Source organism: Buteo buteo, chromosome 7, assembly GCF_964188355.1.
Source record: "Buteo buteo chromosome 7, bButBut1.hap1.1, whole genome shotgun sequence".
NCBI classification, from domain to species: Eukaryota; Metazoa; Chordata; class Aves; order Accipitriformes; family Accipitridae; genus Buteo; species Buteo buteo.
Window position 1 is genome coordinate 10,624,535 of NC_134177.1, and position 19,583 is coordinate 10,644,117.

Consider the following 19,583-nt stretch of genomic DNA (forward strand, 5'->3'; position numbering starts at 1 on the left):
TATTTCAACTCTGTCCTATCCAAATTAGAAGTGGGTGGATTCACTTGACCTCTATTTACCTTTGACTACACTCCAGGTGCTCTCACTGAAGTCCATGGCAAAAGTCTCACTGGCTTCAGTGAAAACAAAGGCAATCTCTATAAAAGCCCGGAGAGGTGTATTTCAAGCTCCCTAGGCTGTATGGGTGGATACAGATAGACAGGCGTTCCTCTGCCAGGTTCTCGGCTCACTAACTGCGCACCTGGTCAGCACAGAAGCCCTGCAGCCACGCGACCATGGAGCAGTGCCATACACGTACCTGAGCAGGGCTGGCTGTGTCTGACCGGCTGGGAGCTTCCCATCTTTGTCTGCACCTATGCTGGTGGATGTGACCTTAGTGAACCAAAGACAGCGCCAAAAATAAATCTCAGGAATTCCTGGCTCTTGCCACTGGGCCGTCAGCCCACTAGGCAGTTCCTATACACTCTTGGTGCAAGGAAAGCATTTTCTTTTGTACGGAGTTACTAGAAGAAACCAGTCTTGCTGCTATCTTCCTCTATAGACCTATACTGCTGTCACCCTGATGAATCAGGTATGAAAGCAGAGCTATGCCATGTAACACCTTTCTGCATTAAGGATTATACAATACAAAAAGCTCTGTTACCACTCAATAGAGTATTAATGGTGCTGTTTCAAAAGTAAGTGCAGTGTTTTCTTCACACAAATAGAATTGTTTGTACATGTTGCCTTGGATGGAAGTTAGCAGGGGGTAAAACCCACAAAACTAGAACTAATAACAGTGTAATCAAGCATTACAATTTGTTCCTGGCCCACAGAAAACTAATTGAACTGGGCAAGAACAGAGACAGCAACAGTCAAGAGCACTATCAGGGGGAAGAGAAAAGTACCAATTTAAATTTAAAGAGAAGGTACAATAATCAACAATTTACTGGTAATTTGTCATAGTGGAACCACCCTATGCCAATGCAATCTACTGCTGCCTAAATCAGTGACACCTGCTTAGGCAGATACTTATACCTTCAAATACAGCTTTAAGTTTCTTGATAAGGTAAGGAATAGGAAATTTCTGGTGAAATTACTAGGATCAGACTCTAAAATGCCAAGAAATAATTAATTGCCTAATTACTCAAATCCCAGTCTGAAATGTTCCACACATCTCTCTCTTCATATGCAGAGGTTCTGACTTCTTGCTGGTACTTTTACACCGTGCTCGTCTCTCCTGTAATGCTTTTCCTTTCCATGGTGATTTGCATGCCAAGATATTTGTAAGCTTTCATGCACATGGCTGTATTGGGTTTGCGTCGCAAGGTTTTGGTAGCAGAGGGGCTAGAGGGGGTGGCTTCTGGGAGAAGCTGCTAGATGCTTCCCCCATGTCCGATAGAGGCAATGCCAGCTGGCTCCAAGACGGACCTGCCGCCGGCCTAGGCCAAGCCCATCAGCGACGGCGGCAGTGCCTCTGTGATAAGAGATTTAAGAAGGGGGGGAAAAACTGCACAACAGAAAACCGCAGCTGTGAGAGAGGAGTGAGAACATGTGAGAGAAACAACCCTGCAGACACCAAGGTCAGTGAAGAAGGAGGGGGAGGAGGTGTTCCGGGCACCAGAGCAGAGATTCCCCTGCAACACCTGGTGAAGACCCTGGTGAGGCAGGCTGTCCCCCTGCAGCCCGTGGAGGCCCACAGTGGAGCAGATATCCACCTGCAGTCTGTGGAGGAACCCACGCTGGAGCAGGGGGATGCCTGGAGGAGGCTGTGACCCTGTGGGAAGCCCACACTGGAGCAGGCTCCTGGCAGGACCTGTGGACCCATGGAGAGAGGAGCCCATGCTGGAGCAGTTTTCTGGCAGGACTTGTGACCCCATGGGGGACCCACGCTGGAGCAGTCTGTGCCTGAAGGACGGCAGCCTGTGGGAAGGACCCACGCTGGAGCAGTTTGTGAAGGACTGTCTCCTGTGGGAGGGAGCCCACACTGGAGCAGGGGAAGAGTGTGAGGAGTCCTGCCCCTGAGGAGGAAGGAGCAGCAGACATGAGATGCGATGAACTGGCCGCAGCCCCCATTCCCCACCCCCCTGCGCTGCTGGCAGGGAGGAGGTGGTGAAAATCTGAAGTGAAGTTGTGCCCAGGAAAAAGGGAAGGGCAGGGGTAAGGTGTTTTAAGATTTATATTTTATTTCTCATTATCCTACTCTGATTTGACTGGTAATAAATTAAACTAATTTTGCCAAGACGAGTTTGTTTTGCGTGTGACAGTAATCGCTGAGTCATCTCCCTGTCCTTATCTCAACCCACGAGCCTTTCATTGTATTTTCTCTCCCCTGTCCAGTTGAGGAGGGGGAGTGATAGAGTGGCTTTGGTGGGCACCTGGCATCCACCCAGGGTCAACCCACCACAGGCGTATATGCACAGTTCCAATTATCTTTGTTGACTGCTGATATATGAATAAATTTTGCTTCAGATTAGAATTTAGCCATTTGAATCCAACTCACAGGTTTCTGGTCAGGTGCTACAGTCCTTTCATGGTAGGTTCCTTTTCTAAATGTTTCTTTCTCCCTGAATGACCAAATGCTCCAACTGCTGACTCCTATTAAATTATTCTCTTTTTCCAAAGTTAGCAGTATGACTAAGAAAACAGTAGTAATTCACAGTGAGTGAGTCAGTCCTGCCAGGCACCTCACCTGGCACATGTCGGTAAGCAGTCTGACACACCTTTTGTTTCTTCCTGAGCATTCTTACCTTGGTTTGGTAAGCTTCCCTTCTTCCCAGCCTTGTGTTTAGCAGATCAGCCCAGAGTGTCCCTCTTATTGCTGATAAAGCACTAGAAGACCCATCCTGCAAGGCATTCAGCACACATCCCCTCTTCCAGCATCTGTGTCCTTGCCACACAGAGCTTTAAGCAAGGTCAAGCATCTTGGTGACAGTATAATAGCTGCCATGTGGGCAAAGTTGAGCTGGCTTACTTGTAATTTAGTTCATATGAAGATCATGCCCTAACAAGGTCAGGCAAAGAGGGAGGGAGGACAAGAGGGGCATTTATGGCTCATCTTCCACCTGATTCTGCTACTGTGTTCCAGGAGAGAAGCCAGAGAGGAGAAATAGGCTGGGACTCCGCAGGCTGTTTCTGCCATCACCTGAGAAGAAGAGTTCACATCCATGGTGACAGCTGACCAGGTGGCACTGGTGGAGGTGGGAGAGTGTGTGGGGACATGGCAGGGGAATGAGTGGCAGGGGATGGAGGGATTCAGGCATGAGGGTGTCCCACTGCAGCTCTCAGGACACTTTCAAGCAGCTCTGGAATCAGGACTGAAAAGTCCCAGTGTGATAAGACAGGGTAATATTCTTCAAGTCTGAATCTAAAGATCAGTCTGTTTCTAATCACAGGCCCACCACAATGTTGTGGCAGGATGGTTACAGCCATACAAAGAAGGAGAAATGGGAAGTGAATCTGCAACAATGCGAGTTTCCCCCCAGAACTTGGCATCACCTTGAACTGCAGCCGTTTCAGTTTCCCCTGTGCCAAAGCAAGCATGGTCATAAGTCACAGGGCAAGCCAGAAGCCTCTGCTCAGCAGGAAGACGCAAAAAGCTGCCAAATCATGGGGAACACAAACACACAACCAGGCTTTTGTTTGTGCCTCCTAAAGGCAGTCCAACAGAAACAACAAATTTCTGGACTTTATGTGGCTTCTTCTAAAAACAGAACATAAGGGCAAGTTCTTGAATCAAAGGTGCTACTGTGTGAGCAGAGACATCTCAAGAGAGAGGCTTTTCCTTTCTTAGCGCGAAATTTGAAATATAGAGAAAGCAAATGCATGATGTAACCTCTTATTCAATAGATTTAGTGTTTTTTGGTTAGGCCATAGAAACTGATAAGCAAAGGTGACAGAGGGACTGTTGTTCTTTCACTTCACACCTGAATCATAGCTTTATTGCTGCTGATTTCATATTGGTAGAATAGTAAGGAGAATTGGGCTCAACAGCTGTTTTACAGAGAGAGACATAAGCTACAACATTTAAACAAGGAATCTGAACTTTCTGCAGAATTACAGGATCAATTCGGCATCAAAAATTTCTCTTTAGCTTCAAATCCAGGGATGTTTGCAACATATAGACCATTTTATGCTTCTTGGATTTCAAAGGTCTGCATTCTTCAAAGACTGTTTATCCTATTTTGCATAATGATTTCACCACAATATTTTCCTGCTCAGCATCTGAAGCTTAGGATAACAACGTATTTCTTAGTAGTGTTATTTACTCAAGCTCTAAATGCTTCGCTGTTAAACAGAAGATAATTCAGTGGACTTACATTCTCATTTACACTCGTATGATGCTCTTCAGCCTGACCTGTTTGTAAATTGGGGGCATACCCTTTGGAAGTATCATATGTTCATAATTCCCATTGAAATCTTAAAGATGTGGCAGTGCTCAACACCTCTGACAATTGGGGTATGTATGTTTCATCCAAATCTGTCTGTATTTCATACAGCACCTTGTTAAAAAAAGATTCAGCATGTACCCTGGAAAAGCAGAAAATGCTAGATGCAGTATACAGTAGAAGCAGGAGGTACCTTTGACTACAGTGAAGAGGACACATATTCCCGTTTCTCATGGCTTTTCCGTTTCCCAAGCGAAACACAGTCTTATTCAAGCAGTTTTGTCAGACTGTGAAAATGGTAGGAACTCACTGAAACAGTTTTTTTCTTATTAGTGGGGCCTCTGAATGAGTGCTATATAAACAAGCACCTTTTCTTATGTTACAGGAAATAGAACTAAGTCACGATAACTGGAGGAGGCAGGGGGGAATGACTGGGAGCTCTTGGAGAGAGTTGCAGAACTTAGGCACTGAAAGTCACAGCAAGTGAAAACACCTGCATCTGACCAGAACCACCACTGCCTTTTGGCTTTGGGCCTTCTCATAAACTGAGCTCACTCCACTTTTAAACAAATAGCTAACCCTCACCACTTCATACAAGTGGGCAGAATCCCACTTGGTTGTTGACTTATGTGAACAAGTAAAGGAATTGACCTCATGGAGTTATGGAGTTGGTGGGGTTTCATCACGAAAGGAAGGTGATAGACTCTCCTGGACCAGTTCTAGGGGAGTAAGTCTCCTGAATGATGCAGAGAAAAGAGAGAGAGGATCAACCAGGAACAGGATGTACTGTCTGCTCTCAGCACAATCTGCTGTGAGACCGTTCTCTGCTTACTTACAGTAGGGTTGTGTCTGGCATACATCAGACTGCTGGTATAGATTTGTCTGATATGAAAAGCATGTTAAACATTTGGATGACTGTTGTTGTGTTTTTTGGTTTGTTAGTTTTTTTAGCCAGGGCTTAAAATACATTGGTAAAACACCGGTAACAGATCTCTTCCTGTCAGTAAACCATGTAAAGCTTCAGATTTCAGAATACACACTTGTTAATTGTGGCTTAATTTGGGAATATCTGCTTATGTGAGTTTCCATCATTCACAAAAGCAATCAGAGTGAAAGGATAGGAGTAAATCTGTAAGTACTACAGAATAAGACCATAGATACTCATACAAACCTGCAAAAGGATTCACTTACTCTTTTCAAAAAGCATCGGGCAAGAAGCTCAGGGTTTTCAATGCAATTTTCTATCTCCTTAAGGAAAATCCTGAGGGGGAGAAAGGAAAGCAAACAGTAATGTAACATCCTACTCACTCTGTGTGCTAGTTTCTGTGTAAATCCAGCTGAAAGCCTACATTTTTGTAGTAAGAGGATTCCATGGGGAAGGTAACAATTCTGACACACAAAGAGAAACATTACATATATATTTTAGAAAAATGGGATGTGGTTCACAGATGATTGCCTGAATCACCAATATTATGTTTTCATCTGCTCACAAGCATCTGATACATCTGGTTCCTCTGGCTGTTGAGATTTGTTTCCAATATGAAGCCCAAACACCTGCTTTCCATTTGGTTATGAGGATTTTTCAGAACAGCTAGAAAAGACAGAAAAGGTCTGTCACATGCAGTTGCTTGATCAGCAAGCAGTGAAAATATGGGATATAGTCCAAAGGCTTCTGCAGTGGCAGACAATGCACTAAGCCTTTAGAGAAAGAAAGACCAGGCTTGCAAAGGGAGGGGAATGTCATTCTCCAAATGGAAGACACGTTCTTTCAAAATAATACATAAACTGAAAAGAATTTTTCTACTGTGTATCAACTACTCTGGCATAATATTTAAACTTGCAAAAGAGGGACTTCTTTATTTATTTTGTTCAACTGTTTGTTACATCTTACGGGCCATTATTATCCAAAAGAAAGTTTTATGATCATGTGAAGGATGAAACTCCTTAAGAAAAGTGCTATCAAATATATCATGTCTTCTGATGTGATAACAGAAATATAGGACAAATAAGCTGAACACTAAGAAAACTTCCTCACAGAGGAGTTTTGCCAGAGAGAGAATATCGGGATTTAGTCCTGTGACATCTACCAGTGTACCAAGAGAGGTGGTAAAATACTCGCCATTAGGGACATTCAAAATGGATAATGCCAGGGGAAATCTCAAGTAAATGCACAAAAGGGTATAATCTTTCACAAAAAAAGATTAAATAGATGATCTCAGAAGTCTTCTCCACACATGGGTTTTATAGAACACACAGAGGCAAAGTGAGGATGATTTTTCCTGCCTGCATATGTGTGAGCATGACAAAACACCCCACATAAAAAGAGTAGAAATGACAGTAGCACCCGAGGGCGCAGGACAATCGCCAGTTACCACGTGCCTGTTGTGGAATTCGTAGATTTCTGGGAGGTTCCCAAAAAGAATTTCCTTCTTGTTCTGGAGTGCAGATGGAATCAGATGTACTAAATTGGGATTGTCCATTTCTGAAGCATATCCCTGCAGAGAAGAGTGGAAAATAAAACCAGCCTGTTTTTACCAGGGAAGAAGTACTGTGTCTGAGACACTGAAAAGCCCCAAAGTCTATGCGCTTTTTGTTCTCAACAGAGCTTATAAAGGCTTCTCCTATGCCGGCTTCATTGTTGCTCCCATGAATTTCTGATGCTTCTAATTTTCCCCAGAGCTTTTACCCCTGATAGCTGTGCAAACACATTTTTAACCACAAATGCACATATTACTGGATTAACAAAAAAGATGAAATGATGTCCCTAGGATTCAAAAGCCATTTTGGTCGTGTAGGGATGGAAACTGCTAAGTTTGATAGACACATATCTTTCTGCTACACTGCTTCACTGCAAAAGGGTAATTTTGGATTTATTTGTTGGACTGTGGTATTTGGCTTGATTATTCGGTTGTTTCTTGTAGAAACTGGATTGTGTTTCTTCAATAAAAACCTTGGGAGAAGAACATTCTGAGTGCAGAATTTAAATGCAAAAGTAATATATCAATTCTCAGAGCTGTCAGCTCCCACAGATCAAATCCAATAAAGAAGCAATCACATGGTTGCAAAAAGAAACTACCCAGTCCTTCAAGTCCCACCCAAATACAAGCATGATTGAGCCCTACTCAGCCTCCATCCTCCCACAGACTCGAGACCCCAGACTCCGCACACACAGAGTATGCTGGTATCCTATGAGTTTCAAAAGCTCAAGAGTTATATTTGTGGTGTAAGCAGCTCTTTTCTGTGTTCAGACACTGCATGGGACTATAAACAAGAGGAGGAAGAGGGCCTTCTTTTTTCTCAATCATTTTCCAAACTTACATTCACAGAAATTTAGTGTCTGTTCCCATGGAAATCAAGGGTGCTGTTTCTGAAGCCTATTGATGATATTTTGAAAAGGCACATTATTCTATTCCTCTGTCCCTAACTTTGAGAACCATGCAACATTTATCATTCTGTGGGCTGGGATCAGAAAATGTGCCTCTTCCTTTAAGCCCTGAGGAAAGATGTTCAAAACACCCTTCTCGTTTTCCATCTCCAAGGCTGAGCTATCTTGCTAACAGAGCCTGTGTATTCTAAACACTAAGTGGGAGGTGAGAGTGCTCAGCCCATGAAGGATGTGCACCTGCAGTGATGACTTAGAGGTTAAGCACCAGAAGTCACTACAGAAGAATTTCTTACCTCTATTATACTTTGAAGTTCTTCTACATAAACCCGTTCTGTTTCTATCAGCTCATTGATTATGTGGCTAAAAAAGAAGAAAGGTGGAAAGTTATAGTGTTTACCAACAGCTCAACAAAGCACACATGAAAGAAAAAATGGTTTTCCTTGTATATTCCTCTTTATGCCTCCGACTACATAAAAAAACCCCTCCTGTGGCATCTCTGAAGGTCATTTCTCCATACTTCAATATTGTGCCTTGTTGATAAGCTTAAAAGTCCTGAACATCCCTTGAACTATTTTTTTTCAGCTCGTTTTAAACTTCATTTTGGTTGCTTCCATTATTTGTATACCTACGAATTTGAATAAAAAGATTTTAAATGCCCCAGAAGGCAAACAAAAAATGTTTCCTCTTCTAATCATAACTAACAATACTCAATAAAAGGGGTTTATATTTCCCAAGGCTATGTTACATTTCTGTTTTACTTTCTCTTATGAAATAAACAAAATTGGTGATCAGGCTTCCTTTCTTTAATACATTGTGAAAACGGGCAACAGGATGATGTCAGAAGTCTGCAAACATGGAAGTAAATTAGAATAAAATATTTACACAATATTTTGGACTTTTCATTTCTAATACTAGTTCAATGCTTCTAGGTAACTTGGAGACATGTATCTTGAAGATGCCTGATTTATTTCACAGAAATATGAATGTAACCAATTCACTTTTGGACAAATAACTAATTAGATTTTAAAATAAAATTGCATTAAATTCCTCAACTTTTTTCATGCATGAGTTGTCCCATATTCTCAAGAAGATGTTCTCTTTAATATTCTTATGAACTAAGTTTTCAGGATAGCTCTTCCAGAGCTTTGAGCAGTTTGTCCAAGTAGAAAAGGACTAATGCCTATTATTCCTTTCCTGGTCCATGCTTCATAAGAGTCTGTAACCACACAGCTACATCAAGCAAAAACACATCAACAGAAGGACACTAGGGAGTAACGTCTAGAGAAACTGGAGTATGGCCAGTCATAAGCAGCACACAACCTGAGGCTAGTAAAAGTGTAGGCAACTATTGGCATCAATACCGGCACATGCATTTGTCCAATATCTCCCTGTACATACGTTAGGGTAAGGATGAAATTGGTGGTGGGTAGAAAGAAGAAAAATATCTTATGCTTGGAGACCCTTCTACCTCAGGAGCTACCTGCCACTTTACACATACAATCAGTAGCATTAATCCCAGGTTTTCCCCTGGAAATGTACTTGTCCAGCATGCCATTGACCAGCCAAAGACATGATGGTGTGTCTGGAGGGTAACCTCCAGAGTAGATGCTACAGGAACCGTGGTTTTTTTTGTTTTTTTGTTTTTTTTCCAAAAATACAGATTTCTGCTATTTTGGTAAAAAGCTCTCCAAGAGACTGGAGGAGATAGAAATCTGCTCCTCTGCTGCCTAGTGCCAGAAGCTTGAAGCCTCTCAAGGCTGCTTTCTACAGGAAAATATAGAGACAGGAAAGTGACTTCTATCACTCCTGCTGGGAAGTTTGCTCTATGTCTGGTTACCTGGTTTTTATATATCATACAACAGTCATGTAATCAGCCGGACCCCATTAGCCCTTTATATCATGAACCACATTTACACTGTTGCATCCACTGCGAGGGGATTTTGTCATCCTCTGCGCTTTTTAGGATGTCCTTTTTGAGATTAATAAATCAAACGTACTTCTGATAAAGCCTCCTTTAAATGGTATGGCCAGGCATTTGAAAGTAAAATACTCACATTTCAGGCAGCTTGAAATGCAAAAGCACTGACTGAAACCTTACTCGGTTACTAAAATAGATTCACTGATTTGCTTCAGATTTACCCACTCTTTTTCAAGGCAATATGTTTTTGCAGGCTAGGTGGGGACCACTTACTCTGGTCTTGGAGGCTATTACTGCTTTATGGACCACTGCTTGAGAAACATTATAAATACTGAGAAGACTAGACCTTACCTTCAACTGACCCATAATGTTTCAAATTTTGTTATAAAATAACTAGGATTTCATAGGTATCTTGCCTTAATGCCTTAAGTAAAGACAAAATTGCAGAGTGTCTATCACAAGGTAGGGAAATGGGTCAGAGCTGTACGCTGTATGCTCCAGGGGTCCTGACTCCAATTAGTTAACTCCACATTGATCTCAAACTGAAATATTTATGCACAGGAAAGCCGCATCTAGCAATAGGGAAAAAATGATCTCACCCTTCATGACTGAGCAATACTATTGAGTGAACACGGGTGCAAAGGGATTCTGCAGTACTATGCATGATCTCATAAAGCCAAGCCGTGTTGGACTCTAACCCATGTAAAAGCTCCATCCACGTTTCCCTGAATTTGCACACCTTTGAGCTGGAAAATATGTTTGGGACATGCTCAGAGAACTAGATTACTCCTCACAAGATAGAGATATATGCTACTTTGATGCACCTTCATGAGAGTTGCACAGTCAATGGCAAAAATGTCCAAAACATTATTTTACAAACATTAGCACTTGCTTTTACAGCTGACTGAAAGAAATAAAACTTTTATGGTTAAATATGCCTTTCCTTTTAACAGCTATTGAAGTTACTGCACAGACCAGATGCAAAGGGGGACAAGCAGATTGCTACTGTTTTAGCATCACTATCACATGCAGTGCTGCAAAGAAATCATGAGGACAATGCACAACTTGTTTCTGGAGTCAAAAATGTAGGCTGGCTATAAACTGAGCTAACATACCTCATCAAGCTCAAGCCACTAATGGTTATCGAGCTACAACACAAACTCTAGTGGCAGAAACTTGTTGAATCAGACAGATGTTTGGTGGTCACTATCTACTTCAAACTAAGCAGTTCAAATTTTATTTGTCACTCTGGCTATCAGCTGCAGTAGAGAAAATTGGAGATTCAGTTGTCCAGGTAGGCAGCTAATAGCAGATAAAATAAAACAGACACATGCAAGTATAACTTCCTCTGCAAACTTCATATTTGCATTGGCACAACAGTGTGGCCATAGAAACTGTGCATACATCCTACCTGTGTACACAGCTATGGTCTTTGCAATGATACACAGACTATTTTAACTTTTAGCACTCTTCAGAGCCAAAGCATGGTTATATTCTTGGTTCCCTTGGTAGACCTAAGAACTACTGCTCCACACTTACTTCATGAATTGGAGAACAGGTTTGACACTGTTTGAAAAGGTTGTTCCATCAGTTATAAGTTTTGAAATATCATCTTTAACTTCAGTTCTAACCTAAATTTATCTTAAGGAAACCTCAAATTCTGTTTATTATTTCTGCTCTCCGGATCCAGAAATCCTAAAATTTCATGTTGCAGCAATTGGAACTTCATGAGGTTTATTTAATGCTCACAATTCACATTTCCAAAGAGCTGGTGCATTGTTTAAAAAAACACAACAGAGCAGGCGTGACAAAGTCACCCCAGAAACTTAATGTTTTTAAGTTTTAAATTAATCTTTGATTTTAAGTTCATCTTACTGTTGAAAGATGCTTATTTACCTGCAAATAAGACATAGATCTTCCAGATGTAATTTAGTCTGTTACCTAACAGATTACATCAGGACTGACTCTGAAGCAAACCCAACCCTTAGCTAACAATTATACCTGAAAAGCAAATTATTAGTCCATAGGTTTCCTAGTAACTGTCATAAACAAACAACAGTGTGGTGCCTGTCAAAAGCGCAACTGAATGTAATCCAATAAGTAGAACAGAGGCCTTTAGGATATTTTACTATCCAGCTTTCTATGAAAGATGAAGCAAAAATGAATTCTTTTAATCTTTTCTGAATCCTGGTTTAACATAGAGTACCAGCTCTTGAATCTCCATTTTAAGAAACCTGTTTTTTTAATTGATTTACTAATCCTAATTTTGTTTGGAAACTTTGTCCATTCAGAGCATTAAAAAAAAAATAATCATGTATGAGGACTGTTTTATTAGAGGAAGTTCTGTGGGACTCCTAAGATACTGCTATTGTAGTTATGGGGTTATCATAAAATCTAACACAATTCTTTAAGAAGATTTGATTTTATTATTTAACTTAATTCTGTATGTAGACTTATATTAAGAGCAAATGCCTTAGCTTTTTAAGCGTTACGAAAAACTTAACTAATGCTTTCGCTGCTTGTAAAGGTGGTGCTAACCATTTTATCATCTCAGTTTCAATGACAATGAAACGGAGACAAAACCATGATGGTATTCCTTCAGCTCCTGGTTAGAGTTCAAGAGCTTAATATCTCTAAACCATGAGTCTGTACATAAAGGGTAATCATTTTCCAATACTTCTCCACAGTGAGAGAGCAGGATTTGCTGCCTAAATAAGACCTTCACTGCTCAGGGGTTTGGGGGAGGGTGTGGTGTGGTGTTTTTTTGTTTTTAACTTTAGTCTTTTACCACCCACAAATTGTGTCCACATGAAAAAAGAGGAATTTGACCAAACATCCAGCATTCTGTCAGACTCAGCACACATGCTTTAGAGCTGTTTTTACACTTGCCTCTTAGTACCCATGGCCAAGTACATCTCTGTGATTTCCTACTTGGAACACAGGAGCTGTATGCTTAAGCCTCCCACTGTCCCCAAAGCAGAATACCTCTCATGCTTCTGCAAAGAGCTGGTGGGTGCAAATTCTATTCCCAAGGCTGCCACTGGTTGGAAGTGTTGCATGATATAATCCATCCATCTCTATCTGTAACCATCCCACAGTCTCCAGATGTTATTTTATATCATTACAACACTATTCTTCTGAAAGTGTTATTCTGTATTTCTTTCTCTAACAGGGTTGGTGCTACAGCAGCCACCAGAACACTCAGCACAAACCCATCAGAAAAGACCCTTCCTTAGCTCTAGCGCTCCCAGAGTAACTTACCTGAATTGCTCTCCAAATAATAACCATAGCAGCAAAATCTCAAACATTAAAGGTTGTTGTACATGAATTACTCTCTTGTCAAACTGTTAACAATATCAAGCTGTGCACTTGGTCAAGGACCTTCCACAGACCTTAGAATTGCCCTGACAAAGATGCAATTTAGGAACAGTAAATTAAAAAGCTACATAGGTGTGTCTTGTTGCTGTGGAGGAAAGCATTAAGAAGGTATAAAGGAGATACTTTTATGCTCACTGTGTGAGCATGCTAGGTTGGTAAATGATGAAGTAGGGAGCTCACTATATGGCACAAGGGATTTAATGGCATTTGAGATAGTCTAATGGCCTAGAAAACCGGTAGTGACATCATCTGATTCACATCAAGCCATGAGGGGTGAAATGGTCATCTCTTCCAGGATGTCATGGGTCAGGAAGGGTAACTCAGCATGCACCTGCTGCGAGTATCAAGTTTAAGGAAAATATGATGCAGCAATTGACAGGACTATTGTCACAGGTGGTTCTTCCAACTCCCTTTTTCCCTTGTATGGCCTCAGCAAGGATGACTAGGTTAGAAGTCATTTTCTGGTGACCAGCTACATCATAAATCCTCTTTACATTGTCCAACATTTGGACAAAGCTAATACTGCAAATGCAAACATACATTGTTTCTAAAAGCAAAAGGACATTGGACTGTAGATAAGAAATTAAGACAAATGCAACTAATCCATTGTCTTTCTAACTGCTAAGAAGAAAGTACAGGCACCAGGGTTCACCCTAATGTTTCTGTCAATAATATCAGAAATTAAACAAAAGGTGAAACAGTGAAGGAATGAAAAAGCATATCAGAAAAATTAAGAACATAAGCTAATCAATGGCAGAGCAGAGATACGGGCCCTTACTGTAGTTAGAGTTTTAAACTTAGCTCACAGTTCATTCAGTGTCTCTCTTTTTTCTGTGTCCATGTCCAAACTACATAGCAAAGTTTCATGCAGATTTCTATCAGCTTCAGAGGGCTTTTCTGCAGCCTCCAGTGCTGCCACACACATTCCTCACTAGCCTAAACCAGGGACTGGTCTCTTGGAGGTAGCAGCAGATGCAGCACTGATATATCTGCCACCCCACCTGCTTTCGTATTTGCTTTCCCCTTCACAGAGAAACATGAAGAAAGGAGATGGAGCCAGGAGAGACCACTTGAAATCTTGCCCTTGGTGCTAAGGGACTGTTCATGCTTTGGCCAGTAAGTATGAGAACTTGCATCCTATAAACACACTTGTTGCAGTTGGCTGTGTGTGAGAGGATTCAGAGGTAATTTCCGAATAGAAGCAGCTTGCAGCCTTGACTTTGGACTCAGCATTGTGATTACAGGAAAGACCCAAACAGTCCCCTTGGTGACTGGAAACTGGAGAAAAAACAGGTGTAACTGGGTTGTGTGAGGTAAAGAAGAGGGGAAATCTTCCACACTCCATTGTTCTTTCATTTCAAAGACATTTTACAAGAGTATGTGGTTTGGATGGCAGCACTCCAAAGAAAACAAAACTGAATTGGCTGAAGTTTATGGGCAGCTCTCACAAGGATAGTTCCTCGCCAAGATCATTGCCAAGTAAGCAGGTCATCTCAGCACAGATGGTGGAGGATTAGGCATCTGACCTGAAGGTCTAAGGTTTCCACGGAGTCCGAGCAATCTGCAAGATCCTACCTGTAGGCATCCTTGTTGCCAGTAAACCTTAATTCCACTGGAGTATACTTGCTCCTTCCCCAAAGAAAGAGAGACTCAACAAATCAGAAGAGTTCCAAAGGTGGAATATTCTGGTCCCAATAATACCTGACCCACTAGCTTTCCTGGTGTGGAAACAGTGACGTGAAACACTGCTCAAGAAAGCAAGGCCAACTTTCCCTCTGTGGAGGGAGTTTATTATGTGTCCTAGCAGAGAGGGCTCAGCCACCACTAACCTGGCAAAGCACTCTGTATGGCAGAGCCTTTGCAGCTACCGTAACTTGGCAGAATTAGGATGTGGCTGTGGCAGGAAGAGATCACACACAGACCCACTGATGTGATGTTGTCAGATGTTCCTCCAGCAAAGGAAACTTCTTGTTATGGGAAACAGTTAAAGTGCATGAACTAGCTCACATTTCTTTGAATTATTGATCTGGGTTTCTAATGAAACATCATGGCCTTCATTACTACCAAGACCACATTTCCCACAGGTGTGATTTCACATCAGTTCGCTTTGGGCAGATTATTCTTGCTTTGGCAACCATGGCATCCTGTGGCCCTGCAGCACTACTGAGATTATCGCACATTGAGCCAGTTTCTGCCACTCCTGGCTTTGAGAGGCATTGCAGTGCCAGCACAATAAGGGTGATAAGAACGGAGAAAGTAATAGGAAAACTATTTCTACTTTGTCATTAGTGCTCTCTCTGACCACTGGCAGGTTAGTCATGCCATGCTGAAGTAAAAAAATGACTGCATAAAGGATTCTCTCCAACAGGGGTGAGAATGTAGGAGCTGCAAAGGACAGCAAAGCATCAGGAAGAGACTTGGTTTTAGCCAATGTCGTAAGTGAAACCTTGAAACTGAGGTAAATGCTGGTATTAATTAGCACTTGTAATGGTGCATTTCTCTATCTGTCACTGCCTGTGCTGACATTTAGACCAAATGTAGCTATTTATATTCCTTTGGACTGTGCAAATAGCAGCTAGCAATGTTGCTAACCAAGTATAAACTAATCCTGCTCTGCATTGCCTTATTGCAACAAAACTTTGTCAATAGGTATTTGTATGACCTGGCTTCTTCTGGTAACTGAGAGCACACTACCAGGAAGGTCCTTACCACAGTGACCATCAAGAAGACTTGTACCAGCCCATTATATATTAATAACTCTTCCTCTTTCCTTCTTCCTTAAGAGATAAAAAGGAAACATAATTGAATGGCTGGCCAAACTCCCCAGGTGTGTCAGGTCACGCAACCCCATGCAGCGCTACAGGCTTGCGGAAGAGTGGCTGGAAAGCTGCCCAGCGGAAAAGGACCTGGGGGTGTTGGTCAACAGCTGGCTGAATGTGAGCCAGCAGTGTGCCCAGGTGGCCAAGAAGGCCAACGGCATCCTGGCCTGTATCAGAATAGCGTGGCCAGCAGGAGCAGGGAGGTGGTTGTTCCCCTGTACTCGGCACTGGTGAGGCCGCCCCTCGAGTCCTGTGTTCAGTTTTGGGGCCCTCGCTACAGGAAAGACACTGAGGTGCTGGAGCGTGTCCAGAGAAGGGCAACGAAGCTGGTGAAGGGTCTGGAGGACAAGTCTTATGAGGAGCGGCTGAGGGAACTGGGGTTGTTTAGCCTGGAGAAAAGGAGGCTGAGGGGAGACCTGATCGCTCTCTACAACTGCCTGAAAGGGGGTTGGAGTGAGGTGGGGGTCGGTCTCTTCTATCAAGTAACAAGAGGAAATGGCCTCAAGTTGCACCAGGGGAGGTTTAGATTGGATATTAGGAAAAATTTCTTCACAGAAAGGGTTGCCAAGCATTGGAACAGGCTGCCCAGGGAAGTGGTCGAGTCACCATCCCTGGAGGTATTTAGAAGACCTGTAGATGTGGCACTTAGGGACATGGTGGACTTGGCAGTGCTAGGTTAATGGTTGGACTCGATGGTGTTAAAGGTCTTTTCCAACCTAAATGAGTCCATGATTCTATCCTATGGTTATGCAGGTCTGTATCACGATAATTCTGGCAGGAGCAGTGTCAGATGGTTTCTCTGCTGTGATACGTGCTACCTTAAAAACCCTTGTCAAATATAATGAAGCACTAAGCAGAAATAATATCTAGAGACTACCACAACTTATTAATATCTCCTCTGGCTAAATCTCAATGGCTTTTTGCTCATACAGTTACTATTTGTGCATCCTGCTCAGATGGCAACATAGAACTAATTCAGGATTTTTGTTTCCGTAGCTGTGCTTCTTTTCTAACAAACTCATTGGCTCACTCCCATTCACAGATCTTCTTTCTATGCCAGGATTTGCTATCACAGGTGCCTGTCCTTATAAGAAGTCTTTTCCCAGAAGAAGAATTGGAGCCATCAAATAGAATTAAACCAGTGACCTTTTCTGAAAAAAGACAAAACAAAACAAAACAAAACAAACCCTACCCATAAATCATAATTGGTGCTCCAAAATTATTACGCTACAGAAAACCTGTCTGCATGACTGATGTGGAGCCAGCAAAAGTGGCACTCGCACATGGGTACTCCATATCTGTCTTGCAAAAATGCATGGTGCCTGGAAGATGAAAATTTAATATTTTCAACATCTGAAACAGCAGAATACCAGTGTGCAAGACCAAAATGTTCAGCTGAATCTTGCAAAAATGCATGGTGCCTGGAAGATGAAAAGTTAATATTTTCAACAGCTGAAATAGCAGAATACCAGTGTGCAAGAGCAAAATGCTCAGCTGAATTTATTAAATTAATAAAAATAAAATAAACATCACTTTTATAAATATATCTAATTTAGATAGAGATCTACTTAAATTGAAAATACTGGCTCTTTTAATACCTGAGGCTTCAAAAACAAGAGAAAGGACTGAACAGAACTTTGTGCAGTGCAACAGATACATATACTTAGAATAAACATCAACATTGGATAGAGTTGGACGTAAGAGATGTGAGAGTGAAAAATTTACTGGCCTGCAAAAATGAGTACAGTGGTAAAGACCATCTTGGCCCAGCACTCTGGCTAGTCTTAAGTGTTGTCAAATTTCTATTTCTGAATGTAAATAAAATATAACAAAATTACATTTTTTGCAATGGTATCTCCTTTGTAAGTAGTAAATGGTGAAAATCTCACTGTCTTGGTGTAAATAGAACCAGCAATAAATAGCACATCCAGTTTTTAATTAGAAATTGCTACAAGAAATTCTAAGACTGGTCTAATCTTAAAATCTCAAAATGATCTCTGTGCTATGGAATCAAAAGAAATGACAGCATGTCAGCTGCTGCATAGAGGAAACTTCCATTCCACCTACATAATTGCTTTTAAGAGGAATTTTTTTTCATTTCTCACAGGGCTAAAAGTGCCTTTTCTACTTGAGAAGTATTCTCAGCTGAGCTTGTGCAACAGCTCAAGTAAAATTTAAGTAATGAGTCAGTTGCTGTACTTTACTTCCTAAACTGGAATGAAAGATCATTCTGGACATAAGAACATTTGTTTGAATGGAACTTTATATTTGTTAGTTGATATAGAAAACATTTCTGAATTCTCTGACACATATTCCCTTTTTTTTTTATATATGAAAGAGAGTAATGCCTTGAAAGAACAATGATTGTTCTTAAAGTACATTTCATGGCTGCAACTAACTAACTTTGAGAAGCATAAGGGATTTAGGTTGTACGCTCCATCTCATCTGGAAATTAGTGTCCCTTAGTGAAGATATTGTAATTGCCTGCCTAGGTGATTCTATTCTGCTGCAACATCAAATGGATTTGCTCAAATTATTATGGAAGTTCTTCTAAGCAGAAGGACTGTATCTTTGTTAGAAATATATTTCACCACCTAAGTCACCATTTATAATATTTTGCTGCTTCTGAAATGATCTGTTCTCTTCATATATAAGGAATTGTCCCACATTCATTGTTCCCAAAACAAATGACCTTGGGGAAATATTTTTATATATCTTAATTAGTTGACCTACATTATAGGAACCAGAACATAGTTGTTAATGGAGAGGCAAATTAATTAAGTCACCTACAGAGAGGAATAATATGAATAGAGGACTAAAAGTCAAGCAAGAGTTGTTTCTCATCTCAGCTGTGCATATACACTGAAATGATGCAGCTCTGTACAGAAATTTGAGCTAGCTTTAGACAATGTGGATGCTGCAGACTGGTCCTTACTGTAGGCCAAAATAACATGCCAAGTAGCTGAGTAACTATTTGTCAACTATCCATATTTGTGAACTACCCATCAGGCCCACCTTGTGATTTTGGTTTTTTAACCTTGCAGCTGCACCATTTCTATTTCATGACATACATTTAGCTCTGTGATATTTCAGCATTGAGTAATCAATTAGCTAAAAGCAGGTGAATAATCTATAGATCAAATTTGCTACTAATGTAACTGCTAAGTGGTATCAGGCCATATTTTAGTAGATTGTAGTAGGTTGTTGGTAGATTGTTATCCATACAACCTACTACACACATACATGCTTGTAAAATGTCTGCATGTAACTGAGACACTGCAGGTTAACAGGCTGCTCCCATACTGTGGAGGCTTCCATGTAATTTCTTAGCACTGTTTGCTTGCTTGAGATTATGAGTATTTACATACTGGCCACAGAATTAACTTAATTACTCAAATTTCACTATTCTTCCTTAGAAATATTATCCAACCAAAAGCAAACATTCTGATTTCTTAGGGCCAGGGAGATCTAGTATAGCTGGATCTTTCATTTACTACAGGAAAGTATATTGCATAAAGGACTTAAAGTGAGGACGGGGAGAAAGAAATAATTCTTCACTACACTTGCCTAAGAATGGATTTGATCTGCTAAACTGAAGTCATTATGGGTACTCAAGTTTACCAGCCAACAAAGGAAACTCACTGCTTTTTAAAATATAAAAATATACATTCATACATATATGTATAAAAATTAAATTAATGTTATTAATATACTTA

The 19,583-nt window shown here is 41.1% G+C and overlaps 1 protein-coding gene across 1 annotated transcript in view; it reads right to left on the minus strand.

Annotated features, from left to right (window-relative positions):
- Positions 1-19,583, minus strand: part of MCF2L2 (MCF.2 cell line derived transforming sequence-like 2) — a 162,477-nt gene that overhangs the window by 39,198 nt on the left and 103,696 nt on the right. The window contains exons 16-18 of the mRNA XM_075031473.1: positions 8,046-8,112; positions 6,747-6,862; positions 5,559-5,628 (exon numbers count right to left, since the gene is read on the minus strand). Of these exons, the coding sequence (XP_074887574.1) occupies positions 5,559-5,628; positions 6,747-6,862; positions 8,046-8,112 (253 nt within the window). The remainder of the gene's footprint in view (positions 1-5,558; positions 5,629-6,746; positions 6,863-8,045; positions 8,113-19,583) is intronic.